We start from the raw sequence: 21,976 nt of genomic DNA, 5'->3' as shown, positions 1-21,976 counted from the left end.
CTGCAGGAGACAGAAGGATTCATGTTTCTGTGGGTTTGGGATTTGGTCAGCTTTCCTGGGAGCTCCCAGGAGAAAGATGGAAGCGCCTTTAGAGCCAGAGCTCCGCCTTGGGAATGGCAGTGAGGAGGTTTGGGTGCTCTGTGTGATCATTTCAGCTTTCAGCTACTCTGATTTATTTGACTGGAGCTGTGATATTGGATTTCCCTCTTCCCATGCTTTGATTTGACATAATTGCAGCAAATTATGTTGCTTGAGATATTGAGATATATATAATATTATATAACTGATTATATATATATTATTAATTGGTTCCTGCTCTAGTGGAAGGTGTCCCTGCCCATGTCAAGAAGATGGAAGGAGGTGAGCTTCAAGGTCCCAACCCAAACCATTCCATGATTCTATGATTGCAGTTGCCCAGGCAGGAGGAGGAAGGAGGTATCCTGCTGCCCACCCTGCCAGCATTCCAGCCTCCCACAGCAGCAGCTCTGGGACAGCAGGAGCTGCTGAGGGATGTTCAGCTCAGCCAGCTCAGCTGGAATGAGCAGCATCACTGGGCTGACCCAGGTTCCTTCCTTCTTTTCCTGGGCTTTGAGGCATTTATATAATTCTGCACAGCGATGAAAAATTGGGCCACGCTGTGTTCCTGCCTCAAGCTGAGCACTCGGGCAGGGACTGTTCCCACAGCCTCGGTCAATGGGCAGGAAATAATGTCCTGGCAGAGTGCAGAGCCCGTCCCTCTCCCTGCTCTGCCATCCCTGTGCTGGCACTGCCCAGGCTCCCCAGGGAATGGGCACGGCCCTGAGGCTGCCAGAGCTCCAGGAGCCTTTGGACACTGCTCCAAGGGACAGGGTGGGATTGTTGGGGGTCTGGGTGATCCTTGTGTGTCCTTCCCAGCTCAGGGCATTCTGTGATTCTGTGAAAAATCTCAGGCTGTGATCTGGGATTGCACCTGGGCAAGGTGATGCAGGCTTTGCTCTGGAAATCCCAGAGCACTGACAGCCCACAGGGCCAGGGCTTTGGGGCAGCATTTTGTGAAAGACAGGATGGGGGAAAATTAAAGGGACTGGAGATAGGCAGAGAGGTACTTTCTCTTGCTTGGCACAAGTTTTGCGGCACTTGTAAGCAGATAAAATTGTCTTTGTGAATTATTTTTGATATTTTTTCTAAAAAGAAAATTGGGAAATTTGGATTGTCCCCTGGAGAGGTGGGTTTTGCCATGTTCAGCCTGCTGTTGGCAGTGACAGCTGAGCCAAGGGGTTGGGTTGGCTTCTGCTCCTGAGAGCTTTATGAAACATGGGACTTTATTATAAATTGGTTATTAAAGTCCAACCTCATTAGTGATCAGATCCCAGAGCTGTGGAGAAGAGGTTCTGCCTTCTGGAGTGCAGGCAGCTGGCACAGGCAGCTGGGATGCTGTGGGAAGAGCACAGTTTCTCACCTGGAGAGAGAGGTGGTGCAGGAGCCAGAGAGTGCCCTGGAAAGCCCCAGGGACACAGCTCAGAGCAGCAGGAGCTGCCTGGTGTCCCTCTCCCAGTGAGTGTCCAGGGTTTGGAATGCTCTGTCCTTGGAAGCACCGGCTCAGGACGGGTGCAGTGACAATATCCAAGCCCAGGGAATGTGCCCACCCTGCTGGAGACCCTTTGTGTGCCCCAGCGTAGAAGGCACCGTGGGAATGCTTGAAACTTTTGTATCAGAAGATGGACTTTGAGGAGGTTTTGGTTATCTTCTCTACTGGTAGAAAAGTGGCTTTGGTTTTCTTGCCAGATCTTTTGGAGTTGGTGTGAGCCCGAGCCATTGCTGTGGTGCCTCTGTGCACCCTCCTGGGGTGGATTCCTTGGAATCCTGCCTGTTCCTGTTCCCCTTCCCCTGCCAGTTGTTCTGGAGACTTCCCTGATTCTGGGGGTGTTTTCAAACCTCCTCTGGTCCTGTCCCCTGCCCAGCCTGTCTGTGGAGCTGCCCAGCTCCCAGCCCCTCAGCTGGCAGCTCACCTTCCTTGGGAAGCTCTCAGCTGCTTTCCCCTGCATGTCTCATTCTCCTTGCTGGCTGCTTCCTCTCCTGGCTCCAGCAGCTCTGCTCCTGTTTGTCACCTGGGTTGCAGAGGGACCAGGTGGTGACATTGGGAGATGCTGTCCTGCTGCTTCATGGGGCCACCTGGGGTTTGCTCCATGCCCTGTTTCCCTTGGATTTTCTCCCTTTGTCCTTGGGCAGTGAGGTTGGTCCTGCTGTGGAGGTTCAGTGCTGTCCCTGAGCTGTGCCTGCTGTCCCATCACATCCACTCTGGGGAGGTTCACCACGAGCCCTGCTGTGACCCTGTGCTCTGCTCTGCTCCTGCTGCCACTCCAGGCTGATGTTCCTGTCGCATTTATCCAGATCCTTTCCTTTGGATCACAGTTATCAAAGGGTGCTCTTCCTCTGCTTTCCTTGCTGTGGATTCAGTCTGAGCAGCGCCTGAGCAGCTCTCCCAGTCCCCACAGCATTTGCAGAGCTCCTATGAATGAGCCAGGAATAGCAGCCAAACACCCACCTGCCAGGGAATCACGGCTTTCCTTCTTTCCTCACAGCCCTGAGATGGAATGTGCTGCTCCCCTGGTACACCAGAGCCTTCCCTGAGCTCTGTGCCTGGATTGTTTGGAGAATGTTCTCACTCCTCAAATCCCCTGGATTGTTTGGAGAATGCTCTCACTCCTCCAACGCCCCCAGGCCTGGCAGAGCAGCTGCAGCCGGGTTTTGCTGGTGCCCATCTCTCTGAAATCCAGGAACAGAAGATTGAGGGAGGGGAGATACAGGAGCAGCTCCCTGCTCTGCTGCCTCAATGGCTTTTGGGAGCACCTGGAAAACCCTCGGTTGAACTTTGGAGCATAAGGATGGGGCACAGCCCCTGCCAGGACCTGCTTCTCTCTCTTTGTGTTTGCTTTGGGTGCTGCCACCTCTTGGGGCTGATCACCTCCTTCCTGAGGGAGCAGTGGGGTGATCAGAAATGCTGTGTTACCCCCACTGAGTGGATTTGGATTAGTTTCCTGCTTTAAAGTGTTCTGGAATTGCAGGAATTTTTTGCTGTAGCTGAGGTGCTGATCGTGGAATTTTCTGCCCTCTGAAGACATGGTGGTAGTTTTGGGTAAAGTGTCACTTTCCTTGGTGTCTCTGTGACCTTTCCCTCGAGTCACACTGTTCACCCTGCCCCAAGCAGAGCTTGCAGAGCCCCTAGTGCAGGGTGGATCGACCCCAGTGAGCCTGGGAAGGGCAGGTTTGGTGTGTGGCACCGCCTGTGCCACCCCAGTGTTTTGCAGAGATAATCAAAACTCCGCAACTTCTGTGAAAGTTGTAAAGCCGGTGTGTTCATTAAAGCACTGGACGCGTGTGGGAATCATTCTCCTAAAATGACATGTGTACTTCTGGGAACTTCAGGTCCCTTTTTATCCCCCTCTCAAATACATATGCATACAATTTCACAATAGGTTCATACATATTCATTCTTACGAATTTTACGTGACATATGCCGCTAGTTCTTTATCAGAAAGAATTCCTAGGTCAGGTTGAGCTGCTCTCACAGCAATCTCTGTCTCTCTCTATGACCCTCTGTCTCCCTCCCCCCCTATCTCTGTCATTCACTGAAGCAGTTCCTCTGAGCCTAGGCTCTGCAGTCAGGCTACATAGCTATGTTTTCTAACCACAGACTCAACTCAAAAATGTACATTTCACCTAAATCAAAATAGATTTCTACCCTGGAAAATTTCTACTCTGCTTCACCAGCACCTATCCCTGAACCAGATCTCTGTGACAGCGTCTGCTCAGGGCTCTGGGTGCCACTCCCACCACGCTGTGCTCCGGGGGGCGTGGTGGCCATAAACCCCAGCTCAGCGCTGGCAGGAGGTCCCTGCTCCCTGTCCCTGCTCCCTGTCCCTGTCCCTGGTCCCTGCCCGCGGCGCTGCCAGGCTCAGCGGCCGGGGGTAACCATGGAAACGCTGTTCTCTCCATCCCTCCCCGTGCAGATGACTCGGGTGACGAGGAGCCCGCCTCGCAGTCAGACAAGAGCGAGCTGCACGGGCCCCTGAAGACCCTGTCGAGTAAGCTGGAGGACCTGAGCACCTGCAACGAGCTGATCGCCAAGCACGGCGCGGCCCTGCAGCGCTCGCTCAGCGAGCTGGAGAACCTGCGCCTGCCGGCCGACAGCGGAGAGAAGATCAAGGCGGTGAACGAGCGCGCCACGCTCTTCCGCATCACCTCCAATGCTATGATCAACGTGAGTGCTGCTGCTCTGCCCCTCCTCCTCCTCCTCCTCTTCCTCCTCCATCCTCCTGCCCTCCCTCCCTGTTTGCTCCCTGTGCCTTGGCTCGTGTTACTGTGGCTGAGGGCATGGGAAGTTGGGAAGATGCAGCTGGGAAGAGGGCACGGGTATGGACCCCGCTGAGACACAGGTATGCTGCATCCTTCCAGCCTGCTCCATGGAACAGGTCATTGCTGTAAAGCTGGGAGATGGGGATGTTGGCAATGCTGAGGGGCTTTCTCCTGCTCCCTGAGTGGAATCCTGCCTGGCACAGCACTTCAGAGCCCACTGCAGCTTGAGACCCACATCCCACATCCCTCACATCCTCTTTGCTTCCATGAAGCTGCTGGAGTTCCACATGGCTGTGGGATTTGACCCCCTCGGGATCTCTGTGGGATTTGACCCCTCAGGGTCTCTGTGGGATTTAACCCTCTCAGTGTCTCTGTGGGATTTAACCCCCTCAGCATCTCTGTGGGATTTAACCCCCTTGGCGTCTCTGTGGGATTTGACTCCCTCGGGGTCTCTGTGGGATTTAACCCCTCAGGGTGTCTGTGGGATTTAACCCCTTGGGATCTCTCTGGGATTTAAACCCTCGAGTCTCTGTGAGATTTGACCCCCTCGGGGTCTCTGTGGGATTTAACCCCTCGGTGTCTCGTGCTGGCTCTGCTCTCCCAGATGGGTTTCAGAGGTCAGGAGGTGCCGGCACCGCCCCTGCTCCTGCCTTGTGCAGCCTCACGGTGCTTTCGGTGCTTTTTGGAGACAGCTCGTGTTTGGAGTGTGGCTCTGCCTCCAGCCCTTCCTGGGGAGTCTGGTTTACCCCAGGGAGCTGTGAGAGAGAGCAAAACTGAATAAAATATTTAAAGAAAATTAAAAGAAAACAATCCCAAAGCTTCACTGAGCTGGAATAATGGATGAAGGCAGAGCTCAGGGAATTGTGAATGGAGCACTGCTGTCACTGTGCTGTCCCAGCCTTGAGCAGAAAGAGGTTGAGTGGTGTTTGATGTGGGCTTTAAAAAATAACAGTAATTCCCAGCAGGAGCTGGAGGGTGCTCAGAGCCCCATGGTCTCAGCATCCTCCCCATTCCCACTGCTAGGATTCTGTAGCCACGGGGGGAAAGAGCTTCCTGAGTCTCTCTTTTGTGTTTCAGAGCAGTTTGGGGAGGCTTGTGCAGCGCTCCCCCCACGGAGAGTTTGTCCAAGTTTTGGGAATGGGCTTGGCAGCGTGGTGGGAGGTGCCAGCAGACCCTTGGTGCTGCCCAGGTTTGCTGTCGGGAGGCAGAACAGCAATGGGAGGTGGGCAGGGAACTGCCAGAGAGAGGATTCTCCAGCAGCCTTTGGGAAGGGATGAGCAGAGCAGTATGTGCTATGTCCAGCCCAGAGAGGAGGAGGAGGAGGAAGAGGAGGAGGAGGTTGTGGTGTTTGCAACGTGATAAAAGCTTGAGCAAGGCTGTCGGGAGGGTGGGAAATTCCACACAAACCATTGTGCTGGGATAAAACAGCAGGAGCATGGCTCCTCGAAAATCCCAAGCTGGTAAGAGGGGCTTGGGGGATGGCAGGGCACATTCTCACAGCATCCTTTGGTACTTCAGCTTTGCATGGGCATCCTGAGGAGATGCCTGAGGGACAGGCTGTGCCCTGGGAGGGGCAGGGTGGGAGCAGGGGGCAGCTCTGGGAGGAGGTTGTGGCTCTCCCAGAGCCCTCCTGAGCCGGGTGTTTTGGGAGGAGGTGACGGAGCTGTGGGCAGGGGGACACTTTGAGGGGCTGGCTTGGAAAGGCAGGAGAGGGACAAGCAGTGAAAGGGGAACCAGGAGGGAGGGGACCAGCCTGACCCCCCGTCACAGGGACTGGTGGCTTTCCCAGCATGGATCCCTTTCTGTGCCTTGATTTCTCCTTTTGGGTGGCCTGATGCCTTCTGGAGCTGCCAGGAGCCTCTCATGGGGGGATGGGGGAGCTCTGTGCAGTGCAAAAGTCCCAAAATCTTCTGTATAGGACACGAAACATCGCTCTGGGGAGGCACGGGGAGCTTCCTGGTAAAAATACACCGTGCTCGTCCCACCTCCATCCCCGAGCACATCTCCCATGGCAGCCCAGGGTGCTTTTGCCAGGCCAGGAGCTCCCTGAAGGGGAAGTTAAAGTGTCCTTCCCTGCCCCAGGCTTTTCCTGGAGAGATCCCACCTGCAGCACTGGGCTGGTGCCGGCACGTGGATGCTCTGTGTCCAGAGGAGCAGCACCAAACCTCAGATCTGCTCTGGATCTGTGAGCTTTGGTGCTGTGGCTGTGAGCAGAAGGGGTGGGTGCTCTGGGGAAGGAATGGGTGCTCCAGGGGAGGGATGGGTGCTCCTGGGGAGAAGGGATGGGTGCTCTGGGGAAGGAATGGGTGCTCCAGGGAGAGAATGAGTGCTCCAGGGAAGGAAGGGGTGCTCCAGGAAAAAGAAAGGTGCTCCAGGGCAGAAGGGCTGGGCAATTTGAGGAAGGGCTGAGTGCTCCTGTGAAAGAATGGGTGCTCCTGGGAAGGGAAAGGTGCTCCTGGGAAGAAGGGATAGGTGCTCTGGAGAAGGGATGGATGGATGCTCAAGGGAAAGAATGAGTGCTCCAGAGAAGGAAGGGGTGCTCCAGGGCAAAAGGGCTGGGCAATCTGGGGAAGGGCTGGATGCTCCTGTGAAAGAATGGGTGCTCCAGGGAAGGAATGGGTGCTCCAGGGAAGGATTGGGTGCTCCAGGGAAGGGAAAGGTGATCCTGGGAAGAAGGGGTAGGTGCTCTGGCAAAGGGCTGGATGCTCCAGGGAAGGAATGGGTGCTCTGGGGAAGGAATGGGTGCTGCAGGGAGGGGAAGGCTGCTCCTGGGAAGAAGGGATGGATGCTCCAGGGAAGGGATGGGTGCTCCAGGGAGGGGAAGGGTGCTCCTGGGAAGAAGGGATTGATGCTCCAGGCAAGGAATGAGTGCTCCAGGGAAGGGATGGATGCTCCAGGGGAGGAATGGGCGCTCCAGGGAGGGGAAGGGTGCTCCTGGGAAGAAGGGCTGGCAGCTCAGGGGCCGGCGCGTGCAGTTCCTGTGCAGCTGCCTCTGATCCGATTATGTAAATGGCCCCGGAGCCGCGGGGAGCGCAGCAAGCACAGGAAATAAATAAATAGAGATGGAAATGCAAGAGCTTTGCTGAGAAGGTGACCTTCCCTCTGTGCTCTGGGTGCTGCCACAGCCAGCACCGGGTGCTCCTCTCCAGAGGCTGGGAGCATCACCTGGGCAGGTGGTGCTGGCAGTGATGGGGAGAGCTTTGGGCAGAGGCACAGTGGGATGTGCTGGGCTGCTGTGGTGCAGGTGAGGATTTCAGACGTGCTGGGTTTCAGATTGGCTGTTGCAGGGCTTCAGCTGAAGCCCAGAGCTCTGTGAGGCTCCTGTTGGCTCTGCTCCCTGTTGGAATCTCACCAGGCAGAGTCCAGGCTCGCTGGGATGCAGGAGCCCAGTGTCAGCAGGGCTGGGCAGCAGACACAGAGAGCCAAGGCACAATCTGCACAATCTGCCATGGGGGAGGAGTGGGAGGTGTGTGAAAATAAGAAGCAACAAATTACCGGGATGAGAGGCCCAGAGGGTGCGGAGCAGTGAGCTGAGTTGTGTAGACTCATCCAGGAGTGGGGAAAGCTCCATCTCATCATTCAGCAGGAGACAGCAGGCAGGAGGGATGTGCGGATGCACTGAGGAAGCCAGTTTGGGCGTCAGGAAGAGCTCACAGGGCTGTGGGTGGTGATGGAAATAGGTTTTTAATGGGAATGGGGATGCTACGGCAGAGCTTTGTGCTTCCTCAAGGAACAGGAGTGTGGGGAGCAGCAGGGCTTGGGCTTGCCTGTGTCCTTCCTGGGTTAGTTTGTGTTTTCCCTTGATGTTTTGGAGGAGCAGGGGTGCAGGAAGGCTCTGCCAGGCCAGTGCAGCCCAGACAAGGGAAGGTGAGAGGAGTGGGGGTGCAGTGCTGGGTGGGAGATGCTGCTCCATCAGGATTTGGTGAGAATGGACCCCCTGGAGCAGGCAGGCCCAGGAGCAAAGGACTCACCTGCCCTCGAGAGGCACTGCTGGCCACCCCAGCCTGTCCTGCAGGGATGCCAGCACCCTCTTTGAGGCAGGCTCATTTCCCACCCATGAGCTTTTCCATTCCCATGGGAATGAACCTGCCTGGAGCAGCAGCACCTGAAACATCAGCACAGAGCACCCTCCATCCTTCAGGCCTGCCAGGAGGGCTTCCAGGAATGTAACACATGGAGCTGGAGCCAGAGTGAGGTGAACAACAGCATGTGCTGCCTCTCCTCCAGGAAAGGGCCCCCAGGCTGTCAGTTTAAGTCCCTCCAGGACACCCAGCAGCATCCCAGAGGCTGCATCCTGCAGTCCCAGCAGGATTTCTCCCTGTGGGTCCCTCCAGGGCCGTGCTTTGGCTCAGCAGCACTTCTGGGGTGTCCCTGTGTTGTGTGCCAGTTGCTCAAGGAGCCTCTGGCCTCTCCCTGCAGCCACACTGGGCTCCTGGAGACTCTGAGTGGCATCTTCCTGGTGGTGTTGGTTTATTTGGAGCCCTTTGGGTGCCTGTGGTGGAATGAGCTGCCTGGGCATAAGATGTGCTTCCCCAGAGTTCCTCCTCTGCCTCCAGCTTCCCTGTGGGGCACCGAGCCCCCTCTGCCCCATGGAATCCTGCTGTGATTGATCCCCACACTGCTTCCATATTAACTCACATGGTGCTGAGCCCCTGCTCTGAGCAGCCTTGGTTGTCCAGCACAGCCTCCAGCCCAGGGTGTGACTTCTGGCTTTATGCAGTGGTAGATGATGGATACACCCTGGGAGTGTGTCTGTGTCTGCTTGGAAAGCTGCTCAGAGCTGGGACGAACAGAGTGACCTGGGGTCACCTCCTTGAAGTGACCGTGGGGCCGGGGTGATGCTGTTGGTCCTTACTTTGGGCATGTCCCTGTGCTGGAACTGCTTCCTGCTGTGCATGGACATTTGGTCTGTCCCTTGGGGTCCCCAAGCCCATCGTGGCACAGGCAGGATGATGGACCTGACATCCTCCATCTGGGCAGCAGGGAGTGACCAGCAGCCTGCTGGGCTGCTCCCAGTTCACCCCAGCACAGCCAGTGGGCTGGAGGAGCCCTCCCTGTGCATTCAGGGGTTAATTCCAGCGCTGCAGCGAGAAAAGTCCATCTTTAACCCCTGGATTTGCTTCTTCGGGGCAGGGATTCCCTCTGTGACCCCAGGCAGCTGCTCTGCTGCCCAAAACCCCAGCCAGGCCCCACAGGGGGTTTGTCTGTGCCCCTGGCGAGGGGGATGGCGCAGGAGCTGTGCTGGCATGTGGCACCGGCTGTGTTAATTATCCGTGCTGCGCTAACCACGCGCACTAATCAGCGCCTCGCAAACCATGTCACCGACCCAGAAAAGCCCCGGCAGTGGGATTAAATCCCTAACCCAGCCCTAATCCCCCTCGGATGAGAGGGCTGCAGCCAGGGCTCCGGGTGCCCTGCGTGCTCCTGCTGTGGAGGCGCTCACAGGAAATATCTGGTGGGTGCTTTGCTTTTACTGGGGGAGGCTGGGAGGGTGACAGTGGCACCCTGGGGTCTGTCCCTGCCTCACTGGGGCTGGGGGAGTGGAAACAGGGAGGTGGGAAATGGGGAGATGTGGAAACAGGGAGATAGGGAGCTGTGGAAATGGGGAGATGGGGAGCTGTGGAGATGTGGAAATGGGGAGATGGGAAGATGTGGAGATGTGGAAATGGGGAGATGTGGAGCCTGGCCCCTTCTCTTGGAGCTGCTGTGCCTTTCCTGGAGCATCCTGTGATGCTTTTAAATGTAGAGGTGTGTGGGTATCTCTGATCAGATCTGTTCAGACAGGCATTGCCTTCCTCCCACTCCCTCCTCATCATCATTCCCTGAGTGCTTCCAGGTGGATTTTATCAGGTCTGTGGGTACTCAGCCCTCGTGTGTGGCTGTGGGGCCTCTGTGCTGCCCAGGGGCTTTCAGTGGGTGCTCCTGCTCACCCCGCTGCGAGGGTTTTCACCTTTCTTCCCCCTCTTCTCTCTCTTCCTCCTCCTCATTCTGTCCATCTCACCCCCAGGAGGTTTCAGTCCATCCTGGGGCTCCCCTCAGAACCTCATGCAAGAAGAGGGAGGGTGAATCTGTCCCCAGCACCTGAGGGTGCCTCATGCAGCTCTTCCCTCCTGGATGTTTTTGGCTGAGAGGGATGACTTCTCCACTGAGGACAGCTGGGAGTGTTTGTGCCGTGCTGCTGGGTCAGCAGGGCTGTGTTGGTGGGCCCAGCACAGCCCTGCACCGTCAGCAGTGCCTGGGCTTGAGCAGCAGCTCTGCTGAGCCGGGAGCCAGCCCAGCCAGGCTCACCTCTGCCATTAACTGTGCCCAGGGATCCTCCTGGGATCCCCATCCCTGCTGGAGGCTGGGGCAGGATGGGGCCCTGGGGAGGGCAAATATCAAAGCATTGCTGAGTGAATCCCTTTGGGGTCACAAGGGTTGTGTTTGCCTCTTACCTGGGCTGCTGTCTCGAGATGCTTCACTCCAGCTCCTTCCTCCAGCGAAGGAAAAGGCACTGGAATGGCTCCTCTGCTCTCCTGTGGATTTACCCAGGAAGAAGTTACAGCACTGGGAGATGAGGGGGTTGTGGGGGGCTGCTGCTGCTCCTGTAGCCCCTCTCACACCCTGGGGAGGTTTGCACGAGGCTGAATGGGAGGGACAATCCGAGGCAGCTTCCTGCAGATCCCGGGGTCGGAGCCGCCCGCAGGCAGTGCCAGCTGCTCCTGCTGCCGAGCGCTTGGACAGATGCTCCTCCAGCCTGGGATCTGCTCCATCAGGGGACGAGCAAAGCAGCCAGCCAGAGCCTCAGGAAATCTGTCACCCTGGGAGCCATCGGCAGGACAGAGCTCTCTGGGCACACAGCACTGGGATCAGGGTTGCCGGGGCCTGGAAGGGGGGATTGGCTGCTCTCCTTGTGGTGGAGGGTCCCCCAGTGCTGAGGGGGTCTGGGGGCTTGGGCAAGGGAAGGAGAACAAGGAATGTGCAGCAGCCACCTGGAGGTACCTCCCTGCAGGGACAGAGCCGGTGCTGGGAGCTTCCCAGGGAGGGCATTTTTGGCACAAGTGAGAGCACCAGGACAAGCCTGAGGCTTTTCGTGGCTGGAGGAGAGCGGGGAAGCTCTGCAGGGATGTGGTTGTGGGGTGGCCACCATGCAGCAGGAGGTCCCAGCACAGTCTCAGCTCCCAGAGTATTTTCTGCGCTGGTCCCAGCGTGCCCTTGGCACCCTCTGGCACGGCCAGTGGAGGCTGCTGGGTGCTGCTCAGTGAGCTTTGGGGTGGAAGGGTCGGTACTCGGTGTATCCAGCAAATTCCTCAGTTGTTTTCCCACCAGAAACCAGACTCAGATCCTTCCTGTGGCACAGCTCCAGGCTGGCACTGCCTTGGTCTGTAGCCCGTGGGCAGCATTGGCTCGTTCCCCTTGCCAGAGCCACACTGACCACGCGCTCCTCTCCTGCTGATTCGGGATCGGTCCCTGATTCCTCCTGCACGGAGCTCCGTGGGGTTGGGATTAGAGCCTCTTAGCACAGCCAGACGGTGGATTTGACACTGTTTCCCTCTGATCCCCTCTTTACTGCATGGGGTGGATTCCACAGTGGTGCTGCAGGCGGGCCCTGGGTGCTGGGCCAGCCCTGGTGCTTTGGGATGAGCTTTGGGATGAGCTTTGGGATGAGCTTGGCTCTGGGGAACCCCTGGGTACGGTGCATCTGATTGGAACACTGGTGTGTCCTTGGCCTTTAAACAGGTGGCCTAAAATAACATGGTAAGGTGGGAAAATTCCCAGATTCACAACCAGGAGACAAGATCTGACCCCACCACAGTGGGGCTGTCTCCATCTTGGACATACCTCTCCCAGACTTCTCTATCTTGGACATCTCCATCATGGACATCTCTGGCTCCCAGGGAATCCATGAACCCCAGAGAGAAGCAGGCACTGCTGGGGCACAGGGTGCCACAGGGACCATCAAGGATTTTGGGAGCACCTTGTTCAAGCACTGGGGGTCTGGCTGAGCTGCTGACAGTGGCATCAAGGGGTGGGCTGGAGCCTCCTCCAGTGTCTTCCCACTTCCCATTGGTTCTCCAAGGATCTTTCCCATCTCTGTGCTTTTTTGTAGCATCTGGATGCAGAGGGATAATTTTCCATGTTGAACTCCCAGGGTTTTATGCAATGTCACCTTGGTTTCTCAGGGTGTCACAACATGCTGAGGCTCAGCCCAGCTCTCCCCACCAGCCCTGCCCCAGGCAGGAGCAGTTCCTGGTGTTTCCACATCCTGCTTCAGACAGCTGGACGCTGGCTGAGGGTCACTGCAAGGATTTGGGAGGATTTGCTGTTATTTCAGCAGGCTGGCTTGCTGTGGTGCTGAGCAGCACCTGCCCCTGGGCCCCAGCAGGGCTGTGGGTGCCGTGGCTGTCATCGAGCAGATGCCCACACTCCAGACCATGTCTCACATCTGACTCTGTGGGATGATTTGGGATTCAGGTTGGCTCGGTCCTTTTATTTCCCCTTTGCTTGCTGCTCAGAGTGTTTTTTGGGGAAGGAAGGACAAATTGACCCTCTCTGGGTGCAGTGGCAGATTGTGACTCTGTATCTCACCACTCTGAGCCCAGATGGCTTCAGCCCCATCCCTGGAAGTGTTCAAGGTTGGACAGTGTGACCGTGTTCACAGGGGTCTGAGGATGAGGGAAGAGATGAGCATCTGACTCCATTTTTCAGAAGGCTTGATTTATTATTTTATGATATGTATTATATTAAAACTATACTAAAATAATAGAAGAAAGGATTTATCAGAAGGCTAGCTAAGAACAGAATGGGAAAGAATGATAACAAAGGTTTGTGGCTCGGACAAAGAGTCCGAGCCAGCAGACTGTGATTGGCTATTAATTAGAAACAACTAACATGGGTTAATCAAAGATCTACTTGTTGTATTTTACAGCAGCAGATAACCATTGTTTACATTTTGTTCCTGAGGCCTCTCAGGAGAAAAAATCTTAAGGAAAGGATTTTTCATAAAAGATGTCTGTGACAGGACAGGGCTCGGAGCAGCCTAGTGGGAGGTCCCCCTGCCCTTGGAGGGGGACGAGATGAGCTCCAAGGTCCCTTCCCAGCCAACCCGTGATGCTGTGATTCTCTGCTCTGTGCTGTGTGCAGAGCCAAACAAAGGCCCTTCCCTGGGGGCTGTTGTGCAGCAGCCAGCTGTGTCCCAGGGTTTTGATGACTCCAGGAAGGAAGGGAGCACTTATCTGCCAGGCACTCGAACGCAGAGCTCTGGCCCTGCTGAGTGGAGTGACGGCTCCTGCTCTGTGATTCACCCAAGAACAAGAGATGATTGAACCCATCTGGCACTTGCCTCCTCTCCTGTCACTCCTGGGCCATGAAGTGCTCCTTGTCCCATCCTTGAGGAGCAGGAGGTGTTGGTCCCACAGCAGCAGGCACTTCCCTGCTAGATTTTTCCTGCCCAAAGGTTGGATTTGTGTGGCTGATGCTCTGGGATGCTGGGCCAGGTGGGATTGCAGGTGTGAGCCCATTCCCTCACCATCCAGCAGCGTTGTGCTGGAAACTGGGAATGCTCAGCTGTGCTGGGGCTGCCCCTGGGGTTGGCCCCCTGTGGTGACCCCAGAAATAGTTCCTGGCAGGGTGGGCAGGCCCTGGCACAGGGTGCCCAGAGCAGCTGGGGCTGCCCCTGGATCCCTGGCAGTGCCCAAGGCCAGGCTGGACATTGGGGCTGGGAGCAGCCTGGGACAGTGGGAGGTGTTCCTGCCATGGCAGGGGGATGAGACAAAATGAGCTTTAAGGTCCCTTCCAGCCAAGCCATTCCATGATTCTATGAAGTCTGGCAGGCCTTGCTATGATCATTTACCCTTTCAAGCTAATTAACCTCATCTCTTTGTTCCTTCCATCCGATTTTGACTGTTTGCTCCACTGAGGAAGCAGAGATCCCCGAGGGTGTGTGACACCACCACCTTGGCAGGACATGGGTGACCTCGGGTGATTGTTTTTCACTGCATGAATAATCCTGGGGCTGTTAATGACGTTCCCATTAGCCAGCAACAAGCTGTGAAATGGGGATATTTGCCGTGACAAATGTGTGAAAGGTGCTAAATGTGCCCTTGGCAGCTGCTGGGCACAGGGAGGGACCGCAGAGCTGATGGCACCGGCAGGATCTCGATGGCACTTTGCCTCTTCCTCCAGGAATTTGCAGGAGCCTCGGTGGTATTTTTCCATTTCTTTTGCCTGTGCCTCCCTGTCTTGGCTGGGATTTACAGTTCCATCGGCCAGTGCTGGATTGGGACCTGCCACAACTTTTTCCAGCCATGGAGAGGAGGAGAAACCACCTCTGTCCCTCCTGCCCCATGGTTGCAGGTAACACTGGGGTTCCCTGAGATCAGGGACTGCACAGGGATGGAGCTTGCTTTTATCTCTGGTCACTGGTGACCTGTCAGCCTGGCTGCTGCTCTCCAGCCCCACCTGTGCTGTGATGATGCTGAGGCAGAACAGCCTTCGGAACTTCTAGGGTTTGAAATCCAGGTCATGTTCTGTCACCTCCTGTACCTGCTGCCCCTCTGCGAGTGGGAGGCAGCAGTTTGGATGCTGTGAAGGATAAACCCAGTCTCCTGATGGGGTGAGAAGCATGTGGGGATGGACACAGCATCCTGTGGCCTTTGTTCTTCTCTGCTCTTACAGAGCAGCTCGAGGACAGTGAGTGCCTCTGTCAGGGAGATCTGTACACGGTATCAGCTCTCCCCATGTGCGGTAAGGAAATTCACTGGGTGGGGAGGGCATTCCTACCTGGAACAACAGCACAGGGCTCCTCAATCTGGGCTCCAAGCCTAACATCTTTATTTAGATATACTGAGAGTTAAGTTGCTTAAAAAGAGAACGTGGATCCTGGGAGAGCTTTGACAAGGGTAGGGCCTCCCAAGGCTGTACCTTCATGGCCTTGACTCCTCAGCCCCACAGCTCACTGGGGAATCACTTTTCCTGCACTTCCATCCTTCAGCCTGGGCTCTGTGCCCTCCTTTGGGTGGTTCCTCAAGGAGCCCTTCCTGCTGTCCTGTGTCCCTGTGCCAGCCTCTGTGGGTTTGTGGCTGAGTCTTGCTTACAGCCCCGAGCAAGTTCAGCTGCAACTAAATTTAGCCACCTCTCCATGAGAATTTCATAAGCTGGATTGAGAGGTGTTGCTCCTGCTCAGTGGCTGGGATTGTTTGTACCTTGGGAACACCAAGGCAGGGGATTAATGCTGGGAATGAGTGATGAGCTGGGATATTCGTGTCTGAGCTCCTCATCCCAGTGCCCTGCAGCCCTTGTTCCATACAGGGATGAGTTTTGGCTCAGGACTGAGCTCAATTGACAGCGACTGAAAAAAAGATCCCCCGATCCCTGTTTGGTGGTGCTCCCACCTTCAGTGAGCATCCCTGTGGAACTTGGCACTGTCTGGCTGTAGGGGCTGTAAACCCAAGTGAATCACTTTAATTTGCTTGGCTGCTGGTAGCAGCAGTGGGGGCTGAGTTTGGCAGATCCCTTTGCAGGATATTCTCCCCTCTCCAGCCCTGGCGTCAGTTCTCTCCCAGGGAGCAAACATGGTCCTTGCTTGGGTTGGTCTGGATTGTTTCATCCAGGTTTGGATCAAGCCATTGTCTGAATGACAGAGGAGGAGGCTGCAGAGAGGGGCCCCTACAGCCTTTCAAACCAGGGAATAATCCCTGTATGTATCCCAGCTCCTGAATCCATGTTGTCACCATTGTGGGATGCAGCACGGACCGTGCATTGTCCTGACCTGCTCCATGGAACTGCACAGCCTCTGGTGGGATCTGTGGCCTCATGAGGGCCATCGTGCTCCTTCCCAAAACCTCCCCACACTCTGCAGTGCTGACAGCCATTCTCCATCACTTGGATTTTTTTATATGGCTGTAAATGAAGCCCAGTGGTGCAGGTTTCCCTTTGGCATGCAGCATGGAGTCCTCCTTGAAGCTCTGGGATGGGAGATTCCGAGGTGTAACCTGCTCTTTTTCACTAGGATGTGATTCCCATCAGCTGCTGGAGCAAGTTCTCCTCCCAGCTCCCAGCCCTGCCTCCCCGTGGCTCCTCCATCATTACCTCCTTTCCCCCTAATTCCCTGTTCCAGCCCGTGGTTAATTGCAGTAGGATAATTACAGGTGATCTCGTTTTAAAGTGCTCAGCCCCTGAGCCTGGCGCAGGCGGCAGTTCCCACCCTCGGTGCCAAACTGGGCATTTCTGTGCCTGCTGCCTGTGGAGCTGGACCTTTGGAGCAGATAATGAGCTTTGCTGGGGTGGGAAGGTCATGGCCATATCCCATTACTTGCCCCGGTTTCATCCTCTTAGCCCAGTGCATCCGTGGGACACACAGAGCTGGTGGCTGGCCCGGGATGGTGTCACTGGGAGGGGCCAGGGCAGGGTCCCCGTGGGCCATGGGCGGCTCCCAGGAGGATTTTGGGATGCAGAGGAGCTGAGTTGTTTCCAGAGGAGGAGATGAAAACATGGCCCACAGAATGTGGGGTCTGGTCTGGCCTCTGAGAGCATCAACCATTCCCCAGGTGCCAAGGCCACCACTGACCCCTGTCCCCAAGTGTCACATCCACACAGCTGTTAAATCCCTGCAGGAATGGGGGTCCAGCACTGCCCTGGGCAGCTGTGCCAGGGCCTGACCACCCTTTCAGTGAAGAAATTCCCAAAATCCGCCCTGTCCCTGCCCTGGCCCAGCCTGAGGCTGTTCCCTCTGCTCCTGTCCCTGTTCCCTGGAGCACAGCCCGACCCCCCCGGCTGTCCCCTCCTGGCAGGAGCTGTGCAGAGCCACAAGGGCTGCCCTGAGCCTCCTTTGCTCCAGGCTGAGCCCCTTCCCAGCTCCCTCAGCCTCTCCTGGGGCTCCAGCCCCTTCCCAGCTCTGTTCCCTGCCCTGGACACGCTCCAGCCCCTCCAGGTCTCTCCTGGCAGGAGGGTCCCAGAGCTGACCCAGAGTTTTGAACACATGTGAGATGCAAGCACAGCCAGGAATGTGGGGGGGACAAGACCCTGAGCCCTCCCTGCCTTCAGTGGGAAAAGCATCAAAGGGGTGGAGGAAGGGACACATGCAGGGTCTGGTTCTGTCATGTTCCAGGTGTATGTCAAGCAAAACCTTAAAGGAAAAACTTCTCTCCCTGGATAAGTCTCAAATCCTGCTGCTATCCAAGGGAAAGGTTTGAGAAGAACTGATGAATTGGAGCTTTTCTTGGGCAAATCCTGGTAAAATCAGAGCACGTCATTGAAACTGAAGCCCTGAATCTTCCTGACCAGGAGTTACCTCAATCCTCAGGTGCCACCTGCAGCCCAAATGCTGAGTAACCAAGCCAAGAGCTGGATGAATCATCTGGGGAATCCAAATAGCTGGAAACAGAAAATAGCCAAGTCCTGGGAATGTTGTAGTCTGTCAGACATCCAAAACTCTCTGGATGTCTTTGAATAGGTTTGAGTTTTTCAGCTAGCGTTTATCCATTGGACTCCCTTGGTATGACAAGGAGTTGCACAAGCTCAGTTAATTTCCCTTCACGCTGCCAGCTCCTGGAGAATTTCCATTAAAAATCCTGTTTCCCTACTTTGAAACACAAGAGGAAGTTCAGTGTGTTGCATCTGGCAGGGATTTGGGGCGGGAGGAGCAGCCCTGCCTCCGTGCTCAGCTGCACGTGGCCGCTGATGGCAGAGGAAGCAGCGAGGCCTCAGGAACTCAGGGTTTCATCCAAAATAGGAAATAACCTAAAAATAGAGCTGTGAGGGCCTGGCTGTCCTGTGAGGCCATTGTCTGGGATGTGGCAGTGTGGGACAGCCAGCAGTGTCCCCATGTCCCAGCCCTGGGCGGATGTCCTGCTCCCCGGTCCTGCTGGGAGTGCAGCTGGGCTGGGCAATGCCAGTCCTGGGGGGCTTTGGGAGGGGCCATGGTGCCAAGGGGTTCTGCCAGCCTGGGTTGTGGTGTCCCAGCTGTCCCCTGCCTGGTGGCACAGGATGGATGCTGGGTGTACTGCAAGGCTTCCCTTGGAGCACTCGCTGAGCCCTCCTGCCCTGTGCCCTGTGTGTCTGCGGGGTCCCCATGGCTGGGGGGTACCCCGGGCTCGTTGGGGAGGGGAATGGGGGTTCTGGCCATGGTGGATGTGTTGCAGGGACCAGGCCCTGGGCTGTGCAGCTCTGGGGAGGAGCTGGATATCCTTCCTCTCTGCCTCCAGGGATTGCTGGCTCCTGACTTGAATAGCCCAGAGCAGCTGTGGCTGCCCTTGGATCCCTGGAAGTGTCCAAGGCCAGGTTGGACAGGGCTTGGAGCAACCTGGGCTAGTGGAAGGTGTCCCTGTCCATGGAACTGGATGATCTTTAGGTCCCTTCCAGCCCAAACCATTCCATGATTCTGGATCCCATTCCATTCCTCTCCTGTCTGTCCCTGGGCTGTCTACCCCAGGGACCACTGTCCCATCCAGCTTCTCCTTATTTGCTGAATTTGGTCGTGAAAGTGCCACTCAAGACCTTTGGGCTTGTTGAGGGCTGTGAGAGCTCCTGAAGAGCACAGCAGGCTCAGGGCTTGGGACAGGGACAGGGACAGGCTGTGGGCAGGCTCTGGCAGGCCAGGCTGCCATGGCCAGCTGTCCTCCTTGGGGTTGGCTCAGCTCTGGATGGCCGGAGCTGAGCTGTGGATGAGGGGATTGAGCACAGCTCTGGGAGTTGGTAAAACCCTGTTCCTGGGAGAGGAGCAGGAGGGGGTGTCAGGGAGCCAGCCTGGAGTCCCCGTGTGCTGGGACACCCGTGGCTGAGCTGTCCCTGTGTGCTGGGACACCTCTGGCTGAGCTGTCCCCTGTCACAGACCTTTTGTGAAAAATCCTTTCCTTAGGATTTTTCCTCCTGAGAAGGTGAGAGGCCTCAAGAACAAAATGTAAACATTGATTATCTGCTGCTGTGGAATGTAACAGGTGGATCTTTGATTGGCCCATGTTAGTTGTTTCTAATTAATAACCAATCACAGCCCAGCTGACTCGGACAGAGTCTGAGCCACAAACCTTTGTTATCATTCTTTCTATGCTATTCTTAGCTAGCCTTCTGATGAAATCCTTTCTCCTATTCTTTTAGTAGAGTTTTAATATAATATATATCATAAAATAATAAATCAAGCCTTCTAAAACATAAAGTCAGATCCTCGTCTCTTCCCTTATCCTAAGACCCCTGTGAACACCACCACTGTCCCTGTGTGCTGTGACACTCCTGGCTGAGCTGTGCCTGTGTGTGCTGTGACACCCCTGGCTGAGCTGTCCCTTTGTGCTGGGACACCCCTGGCTGAGCTGTCTCTGTGTGCTGGGACACCCCTGGCTGAGCTGTCTCTGTGTGCTGGGACACCCCTGGCTGAGCTGTGCCTGTGTGTGCTGTGACACTCCTGGCTGAGCTGTGCCTGTGTGTGCTGTGACACTCCTGGCTGAGCTGTCCCTGTGTGCTGTGACACTCCTGGCTGAGCTGTGCCTGTGTGTGCTGTGACACTCCTGCTGAGCTCTCCCTCCCTGTGCAGGCCTGCCGTGATTTCCTGGATTTAGCCGAGAGCCACAGCCGGAAATGGCAGCGGCTGCTGCAGCATGAGCGGGAGCAGCGGATCCGCCTGGAGGAGACCATCGAGCAGTTAGCCAAGCAGCACAACAGCTTGGAGCGAGCCTGCCGCGGGGCACCCGGCCTGGCCACGGGCACTGCCAGCGGCGCCAGCACCGCCAAGGGTGAGCAACAGCCTGCGGCTGGGAAGGGACAGGGATGTTAGGGATCACTGGGAGGGGACAGGGATGTTAGGGATCACTGGGATGGGACAGGGATGTTAGGGATCACTGGGATGGGGACAGGGATGTTAGGGGATCCTGAGATGGGACAGGGATGTTAGGGGATCCTGGGATGGGACAGGGATGTTAGGGGATCCTGAGATGGGACAGGGATGTTGTGAGATTCTTGAGATGGGACAGGGATGTTGGGGGATCCTGAAATGGGACAGGGATGTTAGGGGATCCTGGGATGGGACAGGGCTGTTCAGGGGTCCCCAGGATGGGACAGGGCTCTTAGAGGATCCTGGGATGGGACAGGGCTGTTGCGAGGTTCCTGAGATGGGACAGGGCTGCTCAGGGATCCTAGGATGGCACAGGGCTGTAGGGGATCCTGGCATGCAACACGGCTGCTCAGGGATCCCTGAGATGGTACAGGGCTGTTAGGGATCACTGGGATGAGACAGGGCTGTTCAGGGATCCCCAGGATGGGACAGGGCTACTTGGGGACCAGGATGGGACAGGGCTGTTAGGGGATCCTGGGATGGGACAGGGCTGCTCAGGGACCTCTGGAATGAGATGGAGTTGCTCAGGGACTCTCAGGATGAACTAGGGTGTTCCACTCAGGGACCCAGAGGATGAGACAGAACTGCTTGGGGACCGCTGGGATGGCACAGGGCTGTTCAGGGATCCCTGGGATGGTTCAGGGCTGTTCAGGGACTCCTGGGATGGGACAGGACTGTTCAGACACCTCTGGGATGGTTCAGGGCTGTTCAGCACCCTGGGGCTGTTGCCCTGGAAGGCTGTCAGCAGGATGGAAGCCATGATGGATCAGGGCATTCGCCTGGCTATCCCACGAGCTGCCAGCAAAAGGGGCAAAAAAAAAACCCCCCTCTCCCCCCCCATAGGAAGGGCAAAAAAAAAAATTTTCTAAATGGTTCCCATTATGCCATAATTATTCCTAATTGTCCTTGCTCAGGGACTTGGATGTCCCCAAGATTGAGGTGCAGAGAGGGCTGTGTCCCCAGCTCACTCATGCTATTCCAGGCTGCTTTGGGAGCTTTAACCCTTAGTGGTGGGCACATCTCTGGGTGCTGGAGGGCAGCCATGGCACTGGGAAAAGGCTCAGGGTCCCCTGGCACTGCCGAGTTGGCTGCGTGGGGTGGCAGTGGAACAGCCAGGGCTCGTTTGCAATAAGATCCAACAGCTTTGCAGATTCCTGCCAAATGTCCTTCCCCCAGGGCAGCGTTAGTTAGAGCCACAAACACTGCTCATAGTGCTGGGTCTGACTTTTAAAGGAAATACAGACCCGAGGGAGAGAGCAGTGGCTGCTGGAGGTGGGGGGGATGTTGGTGCCAGGCACTGCCCTCATTCCCCTGCGGCCTCAGGGGCGGTTTAGTTTGGATATTGGGGAATATTCCTTCATGGAAAGGGTTGTTTAGCCATGTCCCTATCCCTGGGGGGATTTAACAGCTCTGTGGGTGTGACACCTGGGGACACGGGTCGGGAATGGCTCGATGTCCTCAGAGGGCCCAGCAGCCGGAACAATTCTGAGGGGCAGCTGGGGGAAATGGCTGCAGGGACAAACACAAACAAATCCCCCTGGGATGGTGACCCTGCTCCTCTGGAGAGCGGGAGTGAGGCAGGGAACGGGATTATTCAGGATGGGGCAGGAGCAGGGAAGCTGCACTGCGACTCAGGTGCCGCAACCATGGATCCGTCCCGGCACAGTAGAGCGGTGTTTGGGAATGGTGTTTGGGAATGGTGTTTGTTTGGGAATGGTGTTTGGGAATGGTGTTTGTTTGGGAATGGTGCTTGTTTGGGAATGGTGTTTGGGAATGCGGGGCTGGGAACCCTCTCCAGCATCACCTCAAACACGGGATTTGTTTTTCCTGCTTCAATCCAAA

General features: G+C 56.1%; 1 protein-coding gene across 6 annotated transcripts in view; it reads left to right on the top strand.

Moving 5' to 3' along the window:
• The window catches only part of OSBP2 (oxysterol binding protein 2), a 98,690-nt gene that overhangs the window by 62,681 nt on the left and 14,033 nt on the right, over window positions 1–21,976 (top strand). For all 6 annotated transcript variants that reach the window (XM_030959030.1, XM_030959029.1, XM_030959028.1 and 3 more), the window contains 2 exons: window positions 3,990–4,240; window positions 19,838–20,036. In XM_030959030.1, coding sequence (XP_030814890.1) covers window positions 3,990–4,240; window positions 19,838–20,036 — 450 coding nt within the window. The remainder of the gene's footprint in view (window positions 1–3,989; window positions 4,241–19,837; window positions 20,037–21,976) is intronic.

This window comes from Camarhynchus parvulus, chromosome 15 (assembly GCF_901933205.1).
Source record: "Camarhynchus parvulus chromosome 15, STF_HiC, whole genome shotgun sequence".
Classification (NCBI taxonomy): domain Eukaryota; kingdom Metazoa; phylum Chordata; class Aves; order Passeriformes; family Thraupidae; genus Camarhynchus; species Camarhynchus parvulus.
The sequence above is the reverse complement of the archived record's forward strand: the minus strand, read 5'-3'. Positions and strand labels throughout refer to the sequence as shown.